The sequence below is a fragment of the Python bivittatus genome, unplaced genomic scaffold (assembly GCF_059951505.1).
Source record: "Python bivittatus isolate LINGU-HERP-01145 unplaced genomic scaffold, Pbiv_v1 ctg000520_np1212, whole genome shotgun sequence".
Taxonomy (NCBI): domain Eukaryota; kingdom Metazoa; phylum Chordata; class Lepidosauria; order Squamata; family Pythonidae; genus Python; species Python bivittatus.
In genome coordinates this window covers 1,099,406-1,121,689 of record NW_028277080.1, presented here as the reverse complement: position 1 = coordinate 1,121,689, position 22,284 = coordinate 1,099,406, and the positions used below count along the sequence as shown (strand labels likewise).

The window sequence follows — 22,284 nt, the reverse complement described above, 5'->3', positions numbered from 1 at the left end:
GAGAGACTTTAATAGGTTAACAACTTCCAGTTCGGTTATTCTGACCATCTTTATTGACCTTTATAGAAAAACAAATAATATAAAGGCTACTGATATTTAAATCTCTGTGCCAAAACTTCATCCCAACTTTGTTTATAATTTACCACACTTTAATAATTTCCTATAAAGGTCATGATGAAGCATTTACCCAATATTAAGCTTACCTGCTTTGAAGTGAGTTTAATAAGAGAACCTTCATAACCCTGGAGAGAAAAATAAAAATTATATGTGGACAAGATAATATACAAGATCATTAGATCTGTACATTTAAATATATCTATATATTTAAACACAGTAATATATTCCTTTTCATTTGCCTTTATTTTAAAAGAAAAACAACAATTCATAAGAAAGACTTAAGCTATTTCATTAAGGCAGACAGCTGATTAATATCAGGAACTTAACTTTCTGTTCATGATTAAGATGAAAACTGAGTTAAAATATTAAGGTTATATACTATTACTTAAAAGTATTCATTATTGTTGGAACTACAGGTAGTCCTCACTTACCAACTGCAACTGGGGCTGGCAACTGTATTGCTAAGCGCACAGTCATAAAGTGAAAAATCATGACCACGCCCAACAGCAGTTTGGCAGTTCCAGTGTGGTCATTAAGTGAATCACCATGGGACGTTAAGCATGTCATGTGACCGCAACTTGCGAATATCTGCTGGCTTCGTCATTGGCTTTGCTTGTCGGAAGCTGGCTGTGAAGGTCACAAATGGCAATCACGTGATTGCGGGGCACTGTGACCATCATAAATGCACACCAGTTGCCAAGCGCCCAAATTGCCATCACGTGACCACAGGGACACTGCGACAGCTGCAACTTAAAGAATCTGTCATAAGTCTCCTTTTTCAGTGTCGTCGTAACTTCGAATGCTTGCTGAATGAGTGGTCAGTTAGCAAGGATCACCTGTACTGTAGTTTGAGTAAAGTACAGAGCAAAAGAAATAATCCTACAAATCTATATACACTTATATAAAAGCAAAGTCAAGTTTGGTTTTGAATAAACACAAATAAGATATTACACCACAGTGCTTAGCATGGGCATCCATTCCTAACTACAATATGCCAAAATGACAAAATGTGTGCCATGATGTCATATGTAAGCTCCACCATTTCGTACTTATATCATGATGTAATGCACAGGAGTTTGCACTGCAAAATGCTTATGTATTCAGGACCCTTCTATAATGCAATGGTTTCACTGCTCTGAGACTGGCGGTGCCCTGGGTCCTCCCCACACCATGGGCTTGCCAAGTAACTACTGACTCAGTTCCACTCCAGAGGAAATGCTATGAAGAGAGTTTTGCAGTCTTTTCTTTCTAGTTGTGGGGCAGAGGTTTACCCATTGGTGAAAACAACTGCTTTGCCGTATCTGGTAGCCCCCTTGTGAAGTCAAGGCACCATTCCACCATTATTAGGTATGATCAGTGGGGCAATTATATTGCTGTCCCCTCAGTATTTTTTCCCCTCTCACTCTGATAGATGATGAAATAACTATAATGAGGCTGGGGGCATCAGCTGGACTGCCAATTCTTCTGCATCACCACAGCCATCTGGATAGCCTTTCCCTTTTCTCCTTCCCTGTGTGTAGAAAGGTTCTATGATAGAACTCTTTGTTAAAACAATTTAATATTTTGAGTCCTACCACATGATTCACTGTGTTGCAAGTTGTCTCCAACTGTAATGGTATGTGGGAATGACCCTGGGAGACAGGGGGAAGAGCCACAGCCCGGGGAGTGGTCAGATAAGAGGCAGCTTAGCCTGCATAGGGAATGTGGGAGTGGCAAACATCTCAGAAGGGACCTGGGCTGTAAAGGTGACAGGGAGAAATGTACTATCAGATTTGCAAGATTGATGTCAGCCTTGTAAGGTAGTCCAGAGAGGAAGCACACCCAGGTGAAACAATTCTACTTTATTGTAAGGTTATATTAACAGAGTCTTGCAAGTCTGATTCTGGTTTCAGGACTTAATACAAAGCGTGTCCACTAAGAGAACCAATATGCCTGAGCTGAAGATGGGTGCTAGAGTAATAGCTGATGTTACAAAGGTACTGATGTTCTCTTAAAAGCAGTGGTAAGCAATGCCACTTCTGAATCATGGAGTCCTTGGGGTCCTCTGAGCTTGGTTCTTTTCTTGGAAACGTTTCATTACTGGGCTAGGTAATATCTTCAGTGCTAGAATGGAGTGGGGTTTGCTCTCTATTTATATACTGTGGCCTGCCTTGCCAGTGCTGGTGGGGGTGGGGGTTTTGTTTTGCTCCTCTGGTAGTTCCTTGATTAGCACATGTTTACTGCTTGATTGTGTGCCTGGTGGTAACCTTTGCTTATCTGAGTGATGATTGCTGGTGAGATGATCTTCTGGTCTTTTGTCTCTTTTGAATAGTATGTAGATGCTGTTTATCTCTATGTGTCTGTTAATCGCTGCCTTGTCTGAATACCAGGCTTCCAAGAGTTCTCTTGCATATTTGGATTTGGCTTGGTCTAAAATGCTGAGAGTTTCCCAGTTAAAACTATGGTTGAGTCTGTCCATGTGTTGTGGGAAAAAGGAATTTTCATCATGTCTTCTGACTGCTCGTTGGTGCTCGTGGATGCGCAAGGCAGGCCACAGCATATAAACCCCATCCCATTTTAGCACTGAAAATGTTACCTAGCCAGGTAATAAAATGTTTGCAAGAAAAGAACCAAGCTCAGAGGACCCCAAGGACTCCACAGTTCAACCCTGAGCTACACATATTCGCCTCTATTGGTACTTCTGAATCAACCCACAGGGAGAAGCACTTGGGGCTTCCAAGAAATAAAGATCTTTAGTCTCCATCTTTCCTGGGGCAAAATTGTAAAAGGTGTGTTTCCATGATTTAGAAAGCACTGACATGGTAATGCACAATGGAAGATCCCCCAAGTACTGTAAGAAACTGCTAATGGATATGTATTAGGACTCTGCAAGGCATTCAAAAGAGGTGTCTGGCAAAGCAGGTGAGCAAAGAAAGCACCTCTTTGTGAAGTCTTCTGCAAGCTCACAAAGCCGCCCTGGAGATGAGATCGTCTGCAGGTATCTGCACAGGCAACACTTCCACCTGGGACCCTTAACAAAAGGAAGTGGCTGTGCTTGCATACACACTCGGAAACAGTCATGGATAGGTTTCAAAGCAGCCAAGCAAGTCTTGCAAAAGACCTGGCTGGTTTAACACTTCAAAGAGAGGTGCTCTGTGGATTCTAACACATTTGGTGAAACACGTCTTTCCAATGCTTTGCACAGTCATAATAATACGCGTATAATCAAGCTTTCAAACAGAGATGACACAGAAAAGAACTTTCCCCATGATATCCAGTTCAAAGGGTGTAGGTGGGGAAATGTACTGAAGTAGATTAAAAGATTTCATTACCAAGAAAGATGGATTTTATACATATATAGGTTAATATTATGCTTTCTAAGTGTGAAGATGAGGTTTATCAGCCCAGAACCAAACAAAAAACATGTTGGGTTTGTAAGTTTCTATTGCTGGTATCAGAAAATAGGAAACAAGTGGAATATGCACATACCTTTGAAGAATGTAAGGAAGCACATACAGTACATAACGTCATTAACAGACATTATGAACCCTACCTAATCTTTATCATCAGTAGAGGCTCGTATGTGTAACTTGGAGCCTTCCTCACACCACTGCAATATTTATAATCATTTGGGGGGGGGGGCGTTTGGCCAACTTTCAGTCTCTTAGAAAGTCCTCCTAGCCACGTTTTCAGCTGAAATAAGATATTATGATTAACTGTATTCCAATGTTTTTAAAATCCATATACTGGGAACATTGTCTTCCCCTCCAGAAGAAGCCATCACACATTACTGTGGAAATATGCCATTTATAATAACAAGACAAATCACAATGTTTCTATAAATAAGCACACTGGCACTTGGCCCCAGTTTTTCTTCCAAGATTGATCGTCAAAGAAAGTACCTTGAATGGTCTGAACAAGAGATAGAGCTCTCGAGGTTTGATGTCCAGGGGCAGACCACTGACAAAGAGCGTCCGTACCTTTAAAAAAACAAACAAAAATCCATATTAAGAAAATAAAAAGCAACTTTCTGCAAATTTAATCCACAAAATCAACAGCTAGATACGAATTCTTCCAGTTTATAAAAGCTTTACTCTCTGCAACTACCATTTCTTATTATAAATGAATAGGGAAACCTGAGGTTCTTTATGAAAATGACTTTCCTTTCATATATTTAAATCACTGATTTCAGTAGACTAAATCCAACTGAAAGTTTTGCAGTCAGTGCTATCTCCAATTATTATGATTCTATTGCATTCTCTTATGTTTCTATTGTATTTCACATAAGTAAGCATGTTAAAAAATTCGAATAGACTCTCCCAACCTTTAGGGACATATAGGTACTTAAAGCTATCTTAGCTTATCAAATGGTGTTTGCACAACTCATTTCAATAATCTTTCACAGGGCAATTAAACAGAGTTGCTGAATTTATGATAGGCATAATGAATATGTGCTCATATGTACTTACTCTCCCCCTCCTTACATTTTTTCTAGATTATCTGAAGCTTAATAGATTCCTTTTGAGTATTTAGAATGTGTATTTGTGTGGTGCCATTGCATGCCACTCTGAGTACTACTGTCATTATAGTAAGTCTCTATATTTCATAAACAAATAGAGATGGTCCTATTTATTATTTATTTATAACATTTTTCAATATTACTCCCCTGCATTTTGCAACTCCACTACCTACACAAAAGATCTGCAGCTGGTTTAAGAAAGGAAATTGTCAAGCTTCCAGTTCATTTCCTGGTTTATGATTTCAACAGTTTGCAATGGATCTTCAAAATCTATTATTCTGTCTCCCTTAAGTATATTCCAGACTCCTGAAGGGCTATTCATATCCAACTATCCAAGATAAAGTACTCAATGTTTGTTGTCTACCCTATGTTTCACCAAGTCAAGCATTATTTGTGCAGCATGCCAAATGTCCTCGAGCATTAGGAAAGTGCTTAATTTAGAATGTATCTACGCATTATGTTGATCGTTTTGACCTAATTGGTGCTGCTTTCAAAAATATATATGCACTGCTTTCAGTGTCATGAGAGAAGTAATTTCAGTCAGGCCAAAACATTCTTCGTTTCAGCTGACTGCTCTACATGAAATAGATTTCTTTGCTTGGCCTTCCACCTCATTCTTTCATATCCCCTGCAATAATAGCAAAAAGGAAAGAGAACAACAACTCTTTCTTAACAGGGCTCTGACTAGAGAAAGACCCAGGTCTACAACCAATACAAACGGGTTCAGAAAACAATTTGTGACCAAGGAACTCTACATTCCCATCAGCCTGGAAATCTATCAATCAGATTTCCTGCAAATAGAAATCTAGAGTAGCTGGTCAGGATCTGTATATACATACACATATAAAAACACTCTAGATACACATTTAGATGCACATTTAGATGAGAATGTTCCTTTTGTCAACTTTAAGTTAATTTGTTAAGGACTGAGGAGGATATTACTGAACTCACAAAGCCAATTTGCTGGCTAAAAGGACTGTGTTGCTTTCCCTCCAGAGAATTAAATACAGGTTTTTTAAGTGATTACTCCTCACAGTATGTACATCCATCCCAGTTACCTCTGGCAAGACAGGTTTGGCAGTTTTTAATATGTTTCCCCTCTAATTTTACAAAGTTGTTTGACCAAGAACAAAAGAAACGTCCCTGCCTCCAATCTTACAATTAGCCAACTCCTTCAACTGTGGAGTAACCAAAATATGTAAACAGTAGAAAAGACAGGCTTATTTAAACAGGAAAACTCCCCTACAGCTGAAGACATTGTTTCCCATTGAAAGCTTTCATCTTCTTTATTTTCTATATTAGTTAAACAGGATATTTACTTTTAACTTACTTATTTCAGTCAACTAATAAGTAAAGCACTTAAATTAAGCAACAATGCTCTTGAGTCATCTAACTTGAGATAATCTTGGTCCAAAGAAATTACCCAAGTTCTCCTTTCAGTAAATAACCATACAGGGCAAAGGTGAAGTTTAAACTCCATTACCCTTTAAATGGAAAAATCTACAGTACTAAAGGATTTCAGTGGAGAACTACTAAAAAGAGATGTGATCAGTAATTAAGACCCCTTTATATGACCAAAAACTGCACTCTACATCCATAGTTTTTAGTACCATGCTTACACAAGCTTTCTTACATTTAATGAATGAATGTTCAAAGAGATTTATTCTTGGATCAAATCAAGGAACCTTTTAATCTAGCATTCTGTTTTCATTAGTAGCCAGTTAGGTGTGCAAAGCCTACATATAGGATAAAGATGACAGAAATATTCGTTGCTGGGGTCCTAGCAAGTGGTCTGCCTCTCTCTACTGAAGGACCATTAAATACAGTGGAGTAGAACTGCCACTGATTGACTACTCCTTCATACACAAAACTATTTTTTTTTCAAATTAGCTAACCTAGATACTAACTCAGGTTCTTAGAAGAACAAACTTTATTACAGTCAGTGCCCAATGCAAAATAAAAAAAGAATATATATCAAAACATCCACATACACCTACATACATGAAGGTCAATTTAAGAAAGCATAAAAATTATAGATACAAAACCTATAAAACCTGTTGACCTGATCTAGTTAACTATACCTTAAAAATCTATTTTCTATAAAACCTGACTATTTTATTTGCTACTTTACACTCCTTGGTTGGGTGCAAGTAAATTTCCTAAGTTATGAATTTTCTCTGTTCTTATGTACATTCTTGTGGGTTTTGCTTATTTACATTAAGAAGATAAAGCTGATGTGGTACTGCCAGATAATCTTGAACCCATATTTCCCTATGGTAAACAATCAAGGCACATGAATCAGAAATCTACATCTACAACACTGAGTGTCTACACAGGAATTGACTTGCCCTCACTATCTCTGAAAGAAAAGTGCATTGTTCCAAACTACAATCAGAGATATGCCAGCAGCTGAAATCCAACAGCTTCATGGTATTGCACACAGCAACACTATGGGGTCTAAGCCCAAAGGTCCCCAACTGGTGAAAGAAAAGAATTTCAAAGCCTTCCAAAACAACTTTCCCATATACACTAAAAGGTATTTTTGTTTTTTCTCGGGTCTTTCTGGTATTAATGCAGTACTTTAACTGAGCACAAACTATATTCAAACCTAGCACTGTGGAATTCCTCAAGACTTTTGTATTGATTTCTAGAAAGCAAAGAATACAGGTCTTTGCTTTAAAATGTCTGCTAAGAGTACAAACTTAAAAATAAAGGCTGACAATTTGCACTGATTATTTTTTATATAATTTTATTAGAAGTTTTAAAAAGGAAGATAAAAACTAATACAAACTTAAAAAGGAAAAAAGAGAAAGAAATCAAAGAGAAAGCTAAAAGTGCAAGAATGGGAAAAAAGCAAAAGAAAAATAGAAAAGAGAGAAAATGAATTTAAATACAAATCCACCTTGTATTTCAAAAATTTTAAATTTTGATTATTTTTTAAAATACAAATCCTCCTTGCTTTCCAACAGATTTTTAGTTTACTGAATAATCAAGAATTGCCTCACATGCTTTTTAACAATTTGTTTAGAAATTCCTATAGATTTTACTCATTACATCTAGAGATCTCATATACCACTTACCAATTTTATTATTACAAACATAATTAACTATATCCAAGAATAAGATGTAATGAGGTAAGCTAATATTCATAAACAAGCTTATTATGAGACTCCTTCGTTCAATGATTTACATTTTTGGGGAACAATGCAGTTTAAACTAAGTTCTAGCCAATAATTAATAGATGCCAGCAAGACTAAGTAATCCTGCATGTATGTAAAGATGAAACTTTAACACTTTTCAGACAAGACCCAGCTAAAACCCAGTAAAGATTTAGCTCCAATTAAACAACAACCCAAGACCAAAAGAGGAATAACTTTTCCCATGAATAAAACTAAAACAAAATTCCTTTATTGGTAACTAGTTGCTTACACACTTTCCTCCCATAATAGTGGGAGGAGTGGAAAGAGAGAATTAGAGTAGCTGCATAAGTATTTAAAAAGATAGCCATTGCCAATAGTCTGGATAGTCTTCTCCAGAGATGCTGAAGTGTAATTTGGATTCACTTTATGCAAGACATACTTTACTCCTCTCCCTTTGAAGATCACTCTATAGATAAAGATTGTTCCCAGGTCCTTCGCTTCTCCCATCAAACGACTTGACTTTTAAAATGATCTTTAATGTGGAAGTTATTTCTACATTAAAATAGGAAGCATTTGATTAAGATCTTTTAACTAATCCTTTGTAAATAGTTTTTGTAGCAAAAAGTACTATAATCAACATTTAATATTTTATTTAATTATTTATTTAGCAATATTTGCATATTGCCTCATCAAACAGATTCTGGGTCAGGCGCAGAAGAGCAAAAATGGAATATCTGAAAATATATTATAAACATCCACAATAATAATAATGAGATGGCTCCTCACACTCAGCCCACAGACTCAGAGAAACAAAATGGTGGCCACAGCCCTCCACCAGAAGAGAAGGGTAGGAGCCAAGCATGCTTCCAAGGCAGCAGGTTCCAAAATGTGGGACCACTATCAAGATGGCCTGTCTTTTGACCCAAACCACCTTGATCTCTTGCAGGCGTGGGACTAAGTAGGCCCTCTCTAGATGTTCAGAACAGATAGTCAAAATCATATTTTGGCAAAGTCCCTGAAATAGTGCACCCCACATGTAGATAAATATTGGTTGGATGTTATCACTTTTGTTAATACAACTGGACTATTAATTATTAAATGAAAAATTAAAAGTCTGTATAGAGATTGTGATAATTGTGGAATACCATATCCCCTACTCCCATTGTATAAAAGCATGAAACTGCTTGAATTTTGGGTTTTTCTGCTTATCTAGCCCTAAACAGAATCTAAGCAGTCACAAACATTAGTTTTTGCATAACAGTTCTGTAACACTGAGTGTTGTTGAGATTCAGGCTTAGAAAAATAGGGAAGAAGCTGTTAAAAATCACCTTAATTTAAGTCATATGAGCTTTTTCTATAGCTGGTTTTAATGTTAATCTCCTATCCTCCACAATTTTGAGGGAAAGCATAACAATACACCTTTTGCAGTGAACTGGCCCCTGAAATCTGGAGGAACCCAAAACTCTAGACCACGTATTCTTTCAGAGTATTTTCCACAGCAACTTACACTCTAACTTCATAAGTCTGCTGGCTAACAGTTGGCTTGCTCTGAGGACATTTTAATTTTGGGGGTTTTGTTTTATTTGATTTGTAGTTTTACTGTATCATTCCTGTTTACTGCTGTTAGCCTTTCTGAGTTCATGTGTAAGATGGGCAGCCATATAAATTTTCTAAATAAATAAATAAACTTCATTTACTCTCTACTCTTGGATCAAAATCCTAACTTATCTAGGAACATAAAATACATATATACATACATACATACATACCTACCTTATATATATCAGCCACCATTGCTCTATGCAGAAAATTAATCCTTAGGATCCTATTATTATATAATTAAATTTACACCTCGCCAGTCACTGGTTCCTGTAAGTTTTATATATACACACACATAAATATCTGCCTAGTAGCTTAGCATTTACTAAACAAGCTTTTTGGTATTTGTTCTGGTTTTATAATGCTGCTATTAAGGTTTTTTGTTTTGTTTTGTTTACATTTTTAGGGTTTTTTTATTCATAGTTTTTAAATTCCTATTCTGTTATTGGATTTATAGCATTATAGTAAATTATTTCCTTTTATTAATTTTAGAAATGTTTATATTTTTTAATTTGAACCTTGTAACTTTTTATATTAATTGTACAAAATGCTGGTCAGGGACTATAGCAACAAAGATGATCTGATTTAAGTCAGACAGTGTCAGATGGGGATTTTAAAAATCCCTCCTTCACTTTGCTCTTTGGAACAACTGAGGAATCTTACTTCAAAGAATTTTTCATCTAGAAGCTCTCTCACTTTGTAGCTGAAAAGATCTTCAAAGTACTGTAGGCAATAAATTAATTAGGAGAAAATATTTTTCTTTCAGACCTAATAAAAACCACCCTGAATGTCTTTAGCTTCAAAGGGATCTGGATTTTGATAAGCCCATATCATTCAAAGGGGGAGGAAAGGAGAAAGAAATAATTTCTTGGAAAAGGATTCTGGTTCTGCTTAGAGACCTAAACAGAACTCTTCCCCATAATTTTCCTTCATTCTTCTTGCACATGAAGATCAACTTCATGGCTTCTTGGATCAGAAACAGATAATGGGGGGGAAAGCAAGTAGGGCCATCCTAAGAGAAGGACTCAAGGACTTGCACTTAGGAAAACCTACTAGATCTATATTCTTGCCATCTTGAAAACTCCTAAAGAAACTTAAGGAACCTCTATTTACAATTATACATCTCAGTAAAGAGTAGTATAAGGGGGAAGGAGTGATCTGCACGCTAAAATATCAATGTTTTACACCCATATTTTTCTGATACAGAAACAAAGCCTCCACTGCAGACAAATGCAACCCTAAAATGCTGAGCACAGTGAAGTAGGATAGTGTGGGTTGTGGAGAAAATAACCCAAACAATCATGTATACTTATTTCCTTGGTAAAAATGTTTTCCAAGCCACACTGAAAACTCCAGGGGACCAGAGAGACCCTACGCAAGTGTCATATGAAGAGCATCCTACATCCAGTGCTCATTGTGCTTTACTGTGAGCTATTTCCTGAATCATTCTGAGCTGATTACCACAAATTCCATCACTGAGTGTCCATCACTTGCCTGTCTACTGGCACTTCCACATATGGATTTTGTGCCCATTCAAAACCACCTCCAAGTCAGTCTGATCAGAGACTGAACTGCCTCCTCGCCTCCCTAGCTCTGCACCACTTTGAAACTGAAGTAAAGCTGGTCTTTTCTTTTGCAGTGCTGGAGCTTCTGCCGTATACATCCTTCAACAGGCAAGAAGTCTTGCTTCTCTGTGCTTTGCAGCTCCTGGGTTCAAGCAAGTCATTATATTTCAAGAAAATCACTTGAGGAAAAAACAAAAACAAAAACAAGCAGCATCTTCGTGCCTTCATGGTAGCTGCTAAGGAAAAATGGGAAAACATACGGAATTCCTGTCAATTTCATCCCCACTCTCCCAGGCTAATGGGCGCATGGGAGGAGTTGCAAGGGAACAATCTGGACCAACTTGTCCATAGATGCCCAGGAAGGAAGGAGGACACAGTGAATGTCACAAAGCAAGCCTGAACCGTTTTGTGTGTGTGTCATGACATCATACACAGGACAGAAGGAGTGGAGCTTGCTCCATGATGTCACAATGCTTGTTTTGTTGTTCTAATGAAACTCACATTTTCTGGATGCCTCTGAACCTGTCTACATTTTAAAGTGCAATTCCTTCTTATTATTTAGAGTTATATGCATATAGCATCAAACAATCCCATTCAGATACACAAGGAAAAGCATCATGTTGCAAAAGTGAAAATATGGTATAATATTTCAGATTGCTTTTAAATGTAACTCAGAGATAGCGGCAAGACGGTTTGAATGATTCTTATTGCTTTTTTCTTTATAAGCTGTTGTCTTTTGCATAGCTTCTTCTCCTAGCAACATGGGTATATGTGTATGGGAAAGATACTACCAATTGGTCAGCTATTGGGAGAACTGGTTGACTAATTACTGTCTCAGCCTGCTCTCTGTGTGCTGAGACCAATAAAAGTGAGGACAGGTACAAGTTGGTGTCAACTCTTTTGGAAGAATTGAAGAATGAAAACAGTGGTGGTTTGGAAAAGTCTTATATTAAAAGAAAGTTGGTTTTAGCATTATATTCAGAGAACATGACAGTAGTTTTCATGACATGAGTGGAGTAACTTAGACAATAGTTGGGGACCCAAGAATTTTGGATGTGCAGTTGGTGCTCCCTGGCCCAATAAAAGAATTTAATTGTCTGTGCTTTGGCCCAAACAGCAATAACCAGCTTGCCTGGTTAGTGTTGTTTATTGCCCCTAGTTTATCATAATGATGACTCAAACTTTCAGGTGAACAAAATATTTCACTTAAATGTATTGGTATACAGAAGTAAGGTTTTCAGGAAGTGCCCTGTTAAATTGGTGCACTGAAGCCGATACAGCCTATCTTTCATAAATAAAACTTAAGGAGAGTTTAACATAAATGCGTCTTGACTGATCCTAAATATCTTTTTCTACATTAGATTAGCCAATCAACCTAAACAGTTAAGCTACGCTAAAAACTGACTCAAGAATGGAAATACAGGAATAATGCAAGAAAATATCTGTAAGAATTGTAGGAAACAGTATCTTGAAATGTGATTACAAGATGTCTATCTTCTAAATCATTTTCCATCCAGATATCTTGAAAGACTGTACTTTCTTATACAATATAGAGTACTATACAATATAGAGTACTATAGAAAAGAAAAAAATGCATCTTCATTATATCAGAGAAACATAAAAGATGATTAATGGCAACTAAATCAGACAATAATTTTCCCACTTGTCAAGGGTTCCATGGAAATAAGTGTATCTTCTGCTTGAAGCCACTGAATCATGTGTAGTATTAATAAAGAGAAACATACAAAAATGAATGCTTGATTCCATGTTGCTCACCACCTGAAAACCAAACCTTCTGAGAATTTTAAAGGCTGCCTCACCATCAGACAAAAAAAAAGAAGTTAAAAACAGAATCAGCAACATTTTCAGATAGTGGGTACCATCACTCATTTTTCTGTGATGTCATAGTCACTCAACTAAATGTTTAAATATGTAAAATAAGATAAATCAAAAACATGAAATTACATTAAAACATTAATAAATGCAATTGTAATAAGCTAAATTTAAAGCATTAAAAACACTGAAATATCTTGCAAGATTTCAGGCGTTTGAAACCTTTTCAAAAATTATTTATAATTGGGAGGGGGGATTTATGTCCCTGAGTGCCATCTGATAATATTGAAAGGCATGAGAGATCCAAAGGATGCTGTACTCCTATCCTCTGATGACAGCAAGAGACAAAGTAACTCCTGGTTGCTTCTCTTAGTCCATTTCGCTTCCCATGTCTCTGTTCTTTGGGATAATGTTTCTTAGGCATTCAGGAATGGGAAACAGGAAAAACATTGCCAGTAAAGGAAAAAAATGAAAAAATGGCATCAGTAGTCCACCTTTTCCTTGTGTATTAGAGATATGCATACATATATTATTTTTTTCTGCATGGATCTGGGGTTTATGTCTATGCACTTCTTTAATTATTTAATTTATTTCTCAATGTTTATAGCCTGCCCCATTCCTAACAGACTCTGGGCAGGGTACAACAAGGTCAGAGCAAAGAGTACTTTTAAAAAGATGGTATACAAAATTGAAACAATATCATCCCCCCAAAAGTCCACTGTAAACATCATGGGTGCCCATAAAACTAAACAGACACCGCTAAGGGCCAAATGCACACTGGAATATGTGTTTTAGTTTGCTTACAAAATGTATATTCTCTCAAACATGTTGTAGCAGTAACTTTAAGAAGCAGAGTTTTGAGACAAGTAGATAGCTTTTAAGTGAACTATCTTCCTCATCACCCTCCCCCTAATAACCATTTAATTTACCACCTTCTGCCCCCACATTGTAAACAGTGAAAGATAACCTAAATAGGTTAGACACAACTGGGAACAGTGAGTTAAACACATATGTATACAGTGAGTCTCTAACACCATTCACATACCTTGAATAATAAAGTAGGTATTTTCCTTGTGTTTACCCACGTATTTTAATTGGATGCTTTTCACTTTGTAACTCCTATCTATATTACACGATGATAATAGAAAGTTGGCAAACCTACTTTCACTAGCATAAAATAGAATCTATCCCACATACTGCCAGGAAAAGCTGGTGGAAAAAATTGTCAATAAAGTTCAGCAGGGGACAGTGGAAACAAACCCCTAGCAGAAAAATTCCTGGGACTAAGAGAAGCTGGAACTGCGTAATCTCTTATAATTTATTTGGCCAGGGACCAGAACGTTAGAGCAAGATGTCAAAATCCCCATAAATGGAGAAAGAAACCAATGCCGCGCATCTGTCTATCAGCACTAATCTGAGATGCTGAATTTCCAAGAGTCGTAGGCATGGGGCCAAATCAATCTAACTTGTTGCACTCTGTCCTCACATAAGATATTCCGCACTGTGACAAGCGGTTCCTCAGGTCTCTTTTTATGTGCATTATTTAGATGTGCTTTTTAATTCCACTTATACTCTACATACACGAAAGTTATTTCTGCAAGCGATTCCCGTAATTACCTGCAGTTTGCCCACAGTATTTGACAGAAATCCTTGCACTGTGCATTCTCTGCTGACAACTAGCCAGTCTGTTTGAATGAAACATGAGAGCTACCATAGTTAGTAAGGAGGAAAATGTTTAAAGATGCTTTTTGTTTAAGAACAGTTTACAAAGCTACCTAATAGTTGATAGAAATTAAAATTATTCTGTATATTACTGCCCATGACCTAAAAGAAAACAAGAATTCAGCTGACATCATGGGATCACTAAGTTTTGAACTCACCCAGAATCCTCATGTCGAAGAGTCCTTAATCTCTACTTGTTCCTTCCTAGATGGGAAGAAAGTGTTTTCATCTCTTTGCTTTCACTTTCATTGCTTTCAATTACATGTATCCTCCTTAATTTGATTTAGCCTAGTAGTGATATTTCTGTAACACAGATTTAATTTTTTTTGTGGAGTCCTTGGGGTTCTCTGAGGTTGGCTATTTATTGCAAATGTTTTGTTACCCAGCTAGGTAACATCTTCAGTGCTAGAATGGAGTGGGGGGTTTTTTTCTTATGAATGAAACTACTTCCTTGGCTGAAATTTATTTTTTTATTATATTTTTTGGCCACCTTATTGTCATAAGGTGACTTGAGGTGGCATTTCAAAAAAGCTAAAAGCACCATATAACAATAACAGAAGAACAAACTGATAAACAATCGCCCAGGGAAAGAAAACTTAAAATCCTCAGCGTGTTGGTAAGGCATGCCTAGGTTCTGCTGGAGAGCCAGGTCTTTAATGCCTTCCTAAAGGCAGCTGGGTCAGGGCAATGTGGATGTCAAGGGAAATGCTGTTCCAGGGAGCAGGAGCAACAACAGAGAAGGCACACCAGGGCCCCATAAGGTAACATTTTTCACTGAGAAGACCTGGAGCGGGGTGGATGACAGGCAGAGACAACTGGAGAAAAGTTGTCTGCAAATAACAAAGCCCTGAGCTGTGAAGAACTTCATTGGTGACTATCAATACTTTGAACTGTACTGCACCCAGAAACAAATCAGACAGTGTGGTTTCCATCCACTTCAAGCACTTCTTGGTATGTATAATTTTTCCACATGGAGAGACAAATTTCAGTTGGGGTGATAAACTTGGCTTATCAAACCACCTCTAACACACTGTATGTTAGAACTTGTATATTTACTTTTGCCATTCATATAAGGAAGTAAATGAACTAGAAAGAGTTGCTACCATGGCATTCGAACTAAATACTATAATATGCTTTATTCTGCCAAACCAACCCAGTATTCATAACTCAACAGCAAGCCCAGATTTAAAGCTATTTCAAGAACCCCAGGTTGTTTGGGCACAATAAATTATAATCCCAAATTCAGATGATACAGTAAACCATAGACTGTACAGTATTCACCATTCCCCTGCTTGTTTATAGTAAGCTAGGAAAGTATAGGGAAACATGGAGATGACCTTGGAGATGACATCCAGAAACCATTAGGACAACAACAGGTGCAGAAGAATCAAATGTTAATCCTGGGGGGCAGGAAGGTATTAGAAAGAGGCTCAGACTGCACCCCCCTTCCCACTCCCTGGGCTGTAAGAGGGAGGGAAGAGAAACACAGGCAGACTTGCACGATTCTGTTACTGTAGCAGAATAAAGTTACTTCATCTCAATAAAGTATGGTTCCAGTCATCTTGTGGAGTCAGTTTCCTGATCTGGTCTACCTCGTAGGGCTGACAGAAAGTCAGGAGCCTTGATTAACAGTTTATATGGAAATGTTGCCATGGCCTTCCATTGTCATTTTCCAAGAATCAAGATAAAAAACCCCAGAAGCATAGACTTAACTCTAAAATTCAAGTGCATGATGATGATGACATGTTTGTATTTGACGAGAAAACAGGTACATTAATGCTCTAAGGAGTGACCAGAAACAGGCCTCAATAAGAAATTACTTTTGTTTTCTTTAAAGTTCAGTCACAGGTCAGCCAATTCTTAAACTATAAAATATTACTGCACTTTTAATCAAGTCAAGGGTGATTCAGGGCATGAGCCAGAAGGAAAGGACATATTGCTTTTTAATTTCCCTAAGCATCTTCTTACTTGCCTTATTTATTGAAAGAAAAGTTCTTTCTTCAGAAACAAACTGCCTGGCCCTCTAGATTAAAATGTAGAAAAGTGCTCCGGAACACAGAGCAATGTGAATCTAGCTCCAGTCTCCAACACCTTAAAGCAGTCAAGGCTTTTTCCAAGGATTTGAACAGTTGCCCCCTGCAACAGCAACAGCACTGCAAACCCTAGGAAAAGACACTTTGGTTTTAAGGAGTTGGTTTCAAATCTAAAGTGCTACATAGCCCTATAATATTTCACAGGAAGGAACGTACAAATAATTCCAGGTTGGTCCTATACAAGAATTCCTCATTTAAAAATGATCTGAAAAGTTTTCTCTGACACAACCACAGACTTTAGTAGGCCTTCTATACTGCAATTTCAAGATATGAACACTGAACAATAGAATAAAAAGCGTATGAGAACTTAGTATGTCTCTTGCTGCTTCCAAGCAGATTAACTATGGAAAATTGTTTTGTATTATTATGAAAGGGAATATACAACAGTGATTATGAAATGATAAAATAAATTAAGGAGTACCTTTAAAAGTTTCCTCCTTTTTTATTCACCTCTGAGATACTAATAACTCAAGAAGTAAACACGGAAATCACAGCCCACAACTTCGAGGTCAATTTCTACTTTCCTACCTCTTGGTGATCTTTTTGAATGTTACTAGAAGGCAAATAGAAATAAAGAGACTTTGAAATCTCAAAGTCTATTCCTATGGTTTTCAAAAGCAGTCCCTTACCAATCAAATACCCAAACATCCAAATATGTCTTTCCAGCCACAGCTGGAGTAGAGGTTAAAAGGCTCTTCTCCCTCTTTTGCTATCTATTTTGCAAACGGAAAACAAAAGATAGGAGGAAAGTAAAGTTTATCTGACAGAGCATGAAAGATGGCTGGTCAGCTTGGCAGGTCACAAGCTATGTAGGCCTTTCCTAACCCAAGACAACTTTTCTTTACAAAGAATAAATCAATTCATAGAAGCAAGATATATTTTTACTTCTTGGTAGCAATTGAGGTTCAAAATATGGCATGTCATCTTTGGAATCATAGAGAACTCTTCCATAATTAGGTTCAAGTGCTTACATCTTAAAACTACGAACGAATCCAGTGCATTTGATATGGGAGTAGAGTTTGTTGTAATTCTATTTTGCTTTAGGTACTTGACCAATATTTGACTTGCCACATACTAACCCTATACTGGACAGCTGCTTGTGTCACAGAAACTACAAATATTTTTGCTTAGTAACAAACCAGAAAAAGTCTTATCAGTAATATAACTAGACTCGTATTGTGTACAAGGTAACTTTTAAATGGCATGTCAAATATTAAGTAAACATTATAATATTTTAATTCTTCTCAGGCATGATTAAAATTCCTCACCAAGTTTCTTCCATCCAAGCTACCCCCAAGCCCATATCTTCCAACATCTAGCTTTAAGAAAACCTATGTGTTAAGCCTAAGAGAACAACTCAATATGATCTTGATATAAAAAAAAGATGCTGCTGATGCCTTATAGATGTATGCTGGCTGCTGCAGATACTAGGGATTGTAATTCAATTCATGAAAAGAGTTGCGGTTACAGATGATTACCCTATATAAGTTAGGAAACAGAGCAGAGCATGATCAGAAAATAAGGACTAGTTTTCTTAATTATAGTAAACTAGTAATAAGTAGTACATTTTCTTGTCATCCAGCCATTACATTAGCCTATGTGGCAAGTGCTGAAATTTCTGAAAGCTGAAATCATACATCTGGGGGGCACAAAAGCTTTGAAAATATGACTAACACCTCTTCTGAAAACAAGATCCTGGGTCATAAGGTTTATATTTTACTTTATTCCAAGTAAAGGATGAGAGTATTTTCTTGTTGATGAATTATGTGCCATCAAGTTGGAGTTGACTCCTAGCAACCACATAAATAGATTTTCTCCAGGAAGATCTATCCCTAACCTGGTCCTTCAGGTCTTCCAACAATGCACCAATTGCCACTGTAACTGAGTCCATCCAGATTGCTGCTGATTGTTCTCTTCTCTTTCGTTCTACCTTTCTCAGCTTTCTCCAGAGAGCTAGGTCTTTGCATAATGTGCCCAAAGTAGGATAATTTGAGTTTGGTCATTTCTGCCTGGAGTGAGAACCCTGGGTTGATTTGTTTGATGATCCTTTTGTTTGTTTTCTTGGCTCTCCGTGGTATTTTCAGGAGTCTTCTCCAACACCATTGTTCAAAAGCATCAATGCTCTTTCTCTCCTGCTTCTTCAAAGTCCATTTTTCCTGCTACTGTGTTCCAAACATCCTTTCAAATACGTTTATATTTTATCCATTACATCTATAACTCTATAAATGCCACTGAACACTTCTGTGAAATGTGGCAGACTCTGGACCATAGGGCTATTATTCTACATTAAGAGATATGTATAAGCTTCTATGCAGAATCCAGTTCTGGGGTCAATATATCGTGGAATATGAAAACTTTAGATAAAGAATTGCTAATCATGAATAAAATTTTGTCTCTCTCTATAATTAAAACTACCAACTCTGTTTTAAAGGCCTTAGCTCTACATCTCATACACTGCTTTCAATCTTGAAATGAAAAAAAAAAAATAACAGCATCACAGATAAAAGGAATTTACATGTCTAGTAATAGTTTATGTATTTCCTCCAAAGAAACTGCTTGATTACTCTGGAATTCAACCAGCGTCACTATGTACCAACATCACTACTAAAAACAAACAAAAACCTTCCCTTCAAATCTTCCTTGCATTTTCAACAAAGCCCAACTCTGAATTCCTCCAGGCCTTGTTCAGGACTTTTTACACTGAGACTTCCTCCTACTCCAAGAATCTGATGGTCTCCTATTTATCTTATTATTTTGTTGAACATCTGCTAAGACATGTCAATGTTGGGATCACAGTCAGGATTATGCTTCCTTATAGCTGCTGCATTATTCTAGTAGAGGGCAGATGCCATGAAAACTCCAGTGTCCAGGACTCAAATCATAAAGCATGATGGAAGCTAAAAGGATTGGGTGTAAAGAATTCTGATGTACTCTCTTCATTAATTGTAGCAGAAAACCTTACAGGCTATGTGATGAGGAAGAACATGAATGTTGTTGCTAAGCTTATTATTATTAGTGGTAGTAGTAGTAACAGTAGTAGTATGCCCTTGCAGGCTGCAGAGGGTATGATAGTGATGGGACCATGGAGAAACATTTCTGAGTACTTTTGGGAGCAGTCAGGTGGGCTTAAGAGAACATTTTCTGTTTTCAGACACCATACCTGAAACAAACAAACCTTCTGATAAGTGTAGTTATGGGCTGAATTTGATGCTGAATTTTCACAGTACAAGCTGAATGGTTTAGGGGTTACGTGCAGTCAATGGGCTATGTGAGGAACATCACCAATTTAGAATAATTAAGGGGCAGTGTTGCTGCTACTATCCAACAGACTATGGAAACTATCCAAAGTAGTATGAATTTTAAAGTCAGTTTCTGTTGCTATTTTTAATCAAGAAATGGCCCTGATACTCCTATCCTTGCATGAATAAATATATACAAAACATATTAGCAGATCCACACACAAAAGGATAGACTGTTGTGAATGTATGCCAGCTGAAAGTTTAAAAAATGGATTTGATAAAACTCTTCAATTTGCACCCCAAACTGATGATCCCAAATCAACAAATTATTTTCAATTACAATTAATTTGCACTAGCTATGAAAAAAGAGAGCTTGAGGTTTTTGCAACAATATAATCCTAAAGTTTTAAAGTTTATTAATACTCAAAGACCAAACTGATTCCCAAAGATGACAACTTTTGTATCAAAATTAGTTTGATAAATTTGACAGAACACTAGTTCAAATGCAACCCATATTTATTTTCCAAATCCTACTCCAATATTTAATTAATTCACTTAATTACCATTATTAATAATCAATTCAAAATGAATTCAAAATAATGTAAGTCATAATTCCATTAAAGAGATTTGGAAACTGGAACAGACAAAATCCAAAAAAGCGTCAAGAAAGATTGGAAATAAGGGACAAAGTAATATTTTTTTCCTAAATGTCACTGCCATGCAGAGGACACTTTTTGTTAATACATACAAGTCATCACTAATTTATATATACTGTCATCAAACAATGAGCATGTATGCTCATACACTACACTTGGATCATGAAACAAACAGTATGGGCTCTGATCAAAGTTCAGAGACATTATTTGAATTTGTTGATTAATAAGTTAATATAGCTGCAGTTTAATAGCTCTCAAGGATGTTCTGGTGCTTGCATGCCACAGATCCCCTTTGTAACAAAGTTTTTCTCAGCACATTCCAATACAAAAATAAGCTCTGTCAATTATTTCAGTGTCCTTAGTAAGCATAGCATGTGACACCTGACTGACCCCTTAACAAAACTCCCTTGTCACTCTGCATTTTCAGAAACTTAAATTTGCTGTCCACAATCTTGTGACATTTTTGCAAACCAAACACTTTTAGATGGTTTACATCACAAAGAAGAAGCTATAGATAACATGCATTAATTTTTTAAAGATAAAATGCATTTATTTTTATTCATTAGACTTAATAGATACTTAATAAAAAGTTATTCTACAGTATTTCCAAGCAATTAAAGAATGCACACTACAAAGAAGTTTAAAATTTTCAGAATTGTTTAAGCTATAGGAAAAAATATCAAGTATTTCAGGATGAAACAAATACATACAACTTATTATATATTATACACATACATGTATTTTATTGATTTAATGGCATAAAATATATGGTTGATAAAAGTTAAAACTGTACATGTTCTCTCAGAAGTGAGACCTACACTGTTTCATCACATAAAATGAAATTCATAAAAAAAAAAAAGTTGGGAAACAAAACAGATTCCAAGCAACATTAAATTTTATTTCTCCAGTTGAATTTTAGAGTTCCTGCTTCTCAAGAAAAATGTTTTTTCTTCCACAAAAGAGAAACAGGCATAATATACTAGAGGACAAATGACATAGAAAGCAAATAAAATAGCTCATGTGTCATTGCTTTTAAAAAGGAGGTACATTCCATCTCTTGGACTACATCATATAAATACTAATTCCATTAATGGAAAGCTTTTTCTGTTCTCTTGGTTAGTTTATCTGAAACTGTTTACACTCACTGGAATTCCACAAACCTATTTAACACAAACCAAAAGCTTTAGCCAAGGGCCCTAACAGAACCACCAATGTAATCATTTCTAACATCATCAGATTCATCATCAACACGAGACTACCAATTCATCACTGTGGTCACAAAGTCTGATACCTAAACATTGATCCACGTTTTGAAAGCAATCCTTTACAGTTCCTGTTCTATCAAATGTTAAAAACAGATTTTTAAAAAATTAAATATAGGAAGAACAGGAAAAGTAATATATCATCAGTTCAGGTACAGAACTCAAAACGGTTAATAGTTTGTATTGAATTAATATATATATGACTTATATTACATTATATATATGACGTTACTTTGGATCAAGATTTACAGACTAATGTAATAATAAGAGATGTAAAATACAATGAATTAAATGTTCCCTCTGGCTTATTTTATCCAAGAACTTACCACACTGTCTAGTTGCCCCCTAAGCAAAACAGAGCAGCAATTACTTTTGGGGGCAGGAATGGACAATGTTGTTCTACACTCACGCTCCCCTCCCTACCCTACCCTACCCTACCCTGCTAATGCAACCTTCATGCATGCTTTCCACTGTGGTTTTAAAGTACTTTTTCCTTGTTATGTTTTCTTAAATGTTCCTGTCCACTTTGGCTGATGTGTTTTACTTCATTGCAAGCTAAC

General features: G+C 36.5%; 1 protein-coding gene across 3 annotated transcripts in view; it reads right to left on the bottom strand.

The window, feature by feature from the left end:
- The window catches only part of RBPMS (RNA binding protein, mRNA processing factor), a 109,556-nt gene that overhangs the window by 63,217 nt on the left and 24,055 nt on the right, over nucleotides 1-22,284 (bottom strand). For all 3 annotated transcript variants that reach the window (XM_088147467.1, XM_025165093.2, XM_025165094.2), the window contains exons 2-3: nucleotides 3,999-4,076; nucleotides 204-242 (exon numbers count right to left, since the gene is read on the bottom strand). In XM_088147467.1, coding sequence (XP_088003593.1) covers nucleotides 204-242; nucleotides 3,999-4,076 — 117 coding nt within the window. The remainder of the gene's footprint in view (nucleotides 1-203; nucleotides 243-3,998; nucleotides 4,077-22,284) is intronic.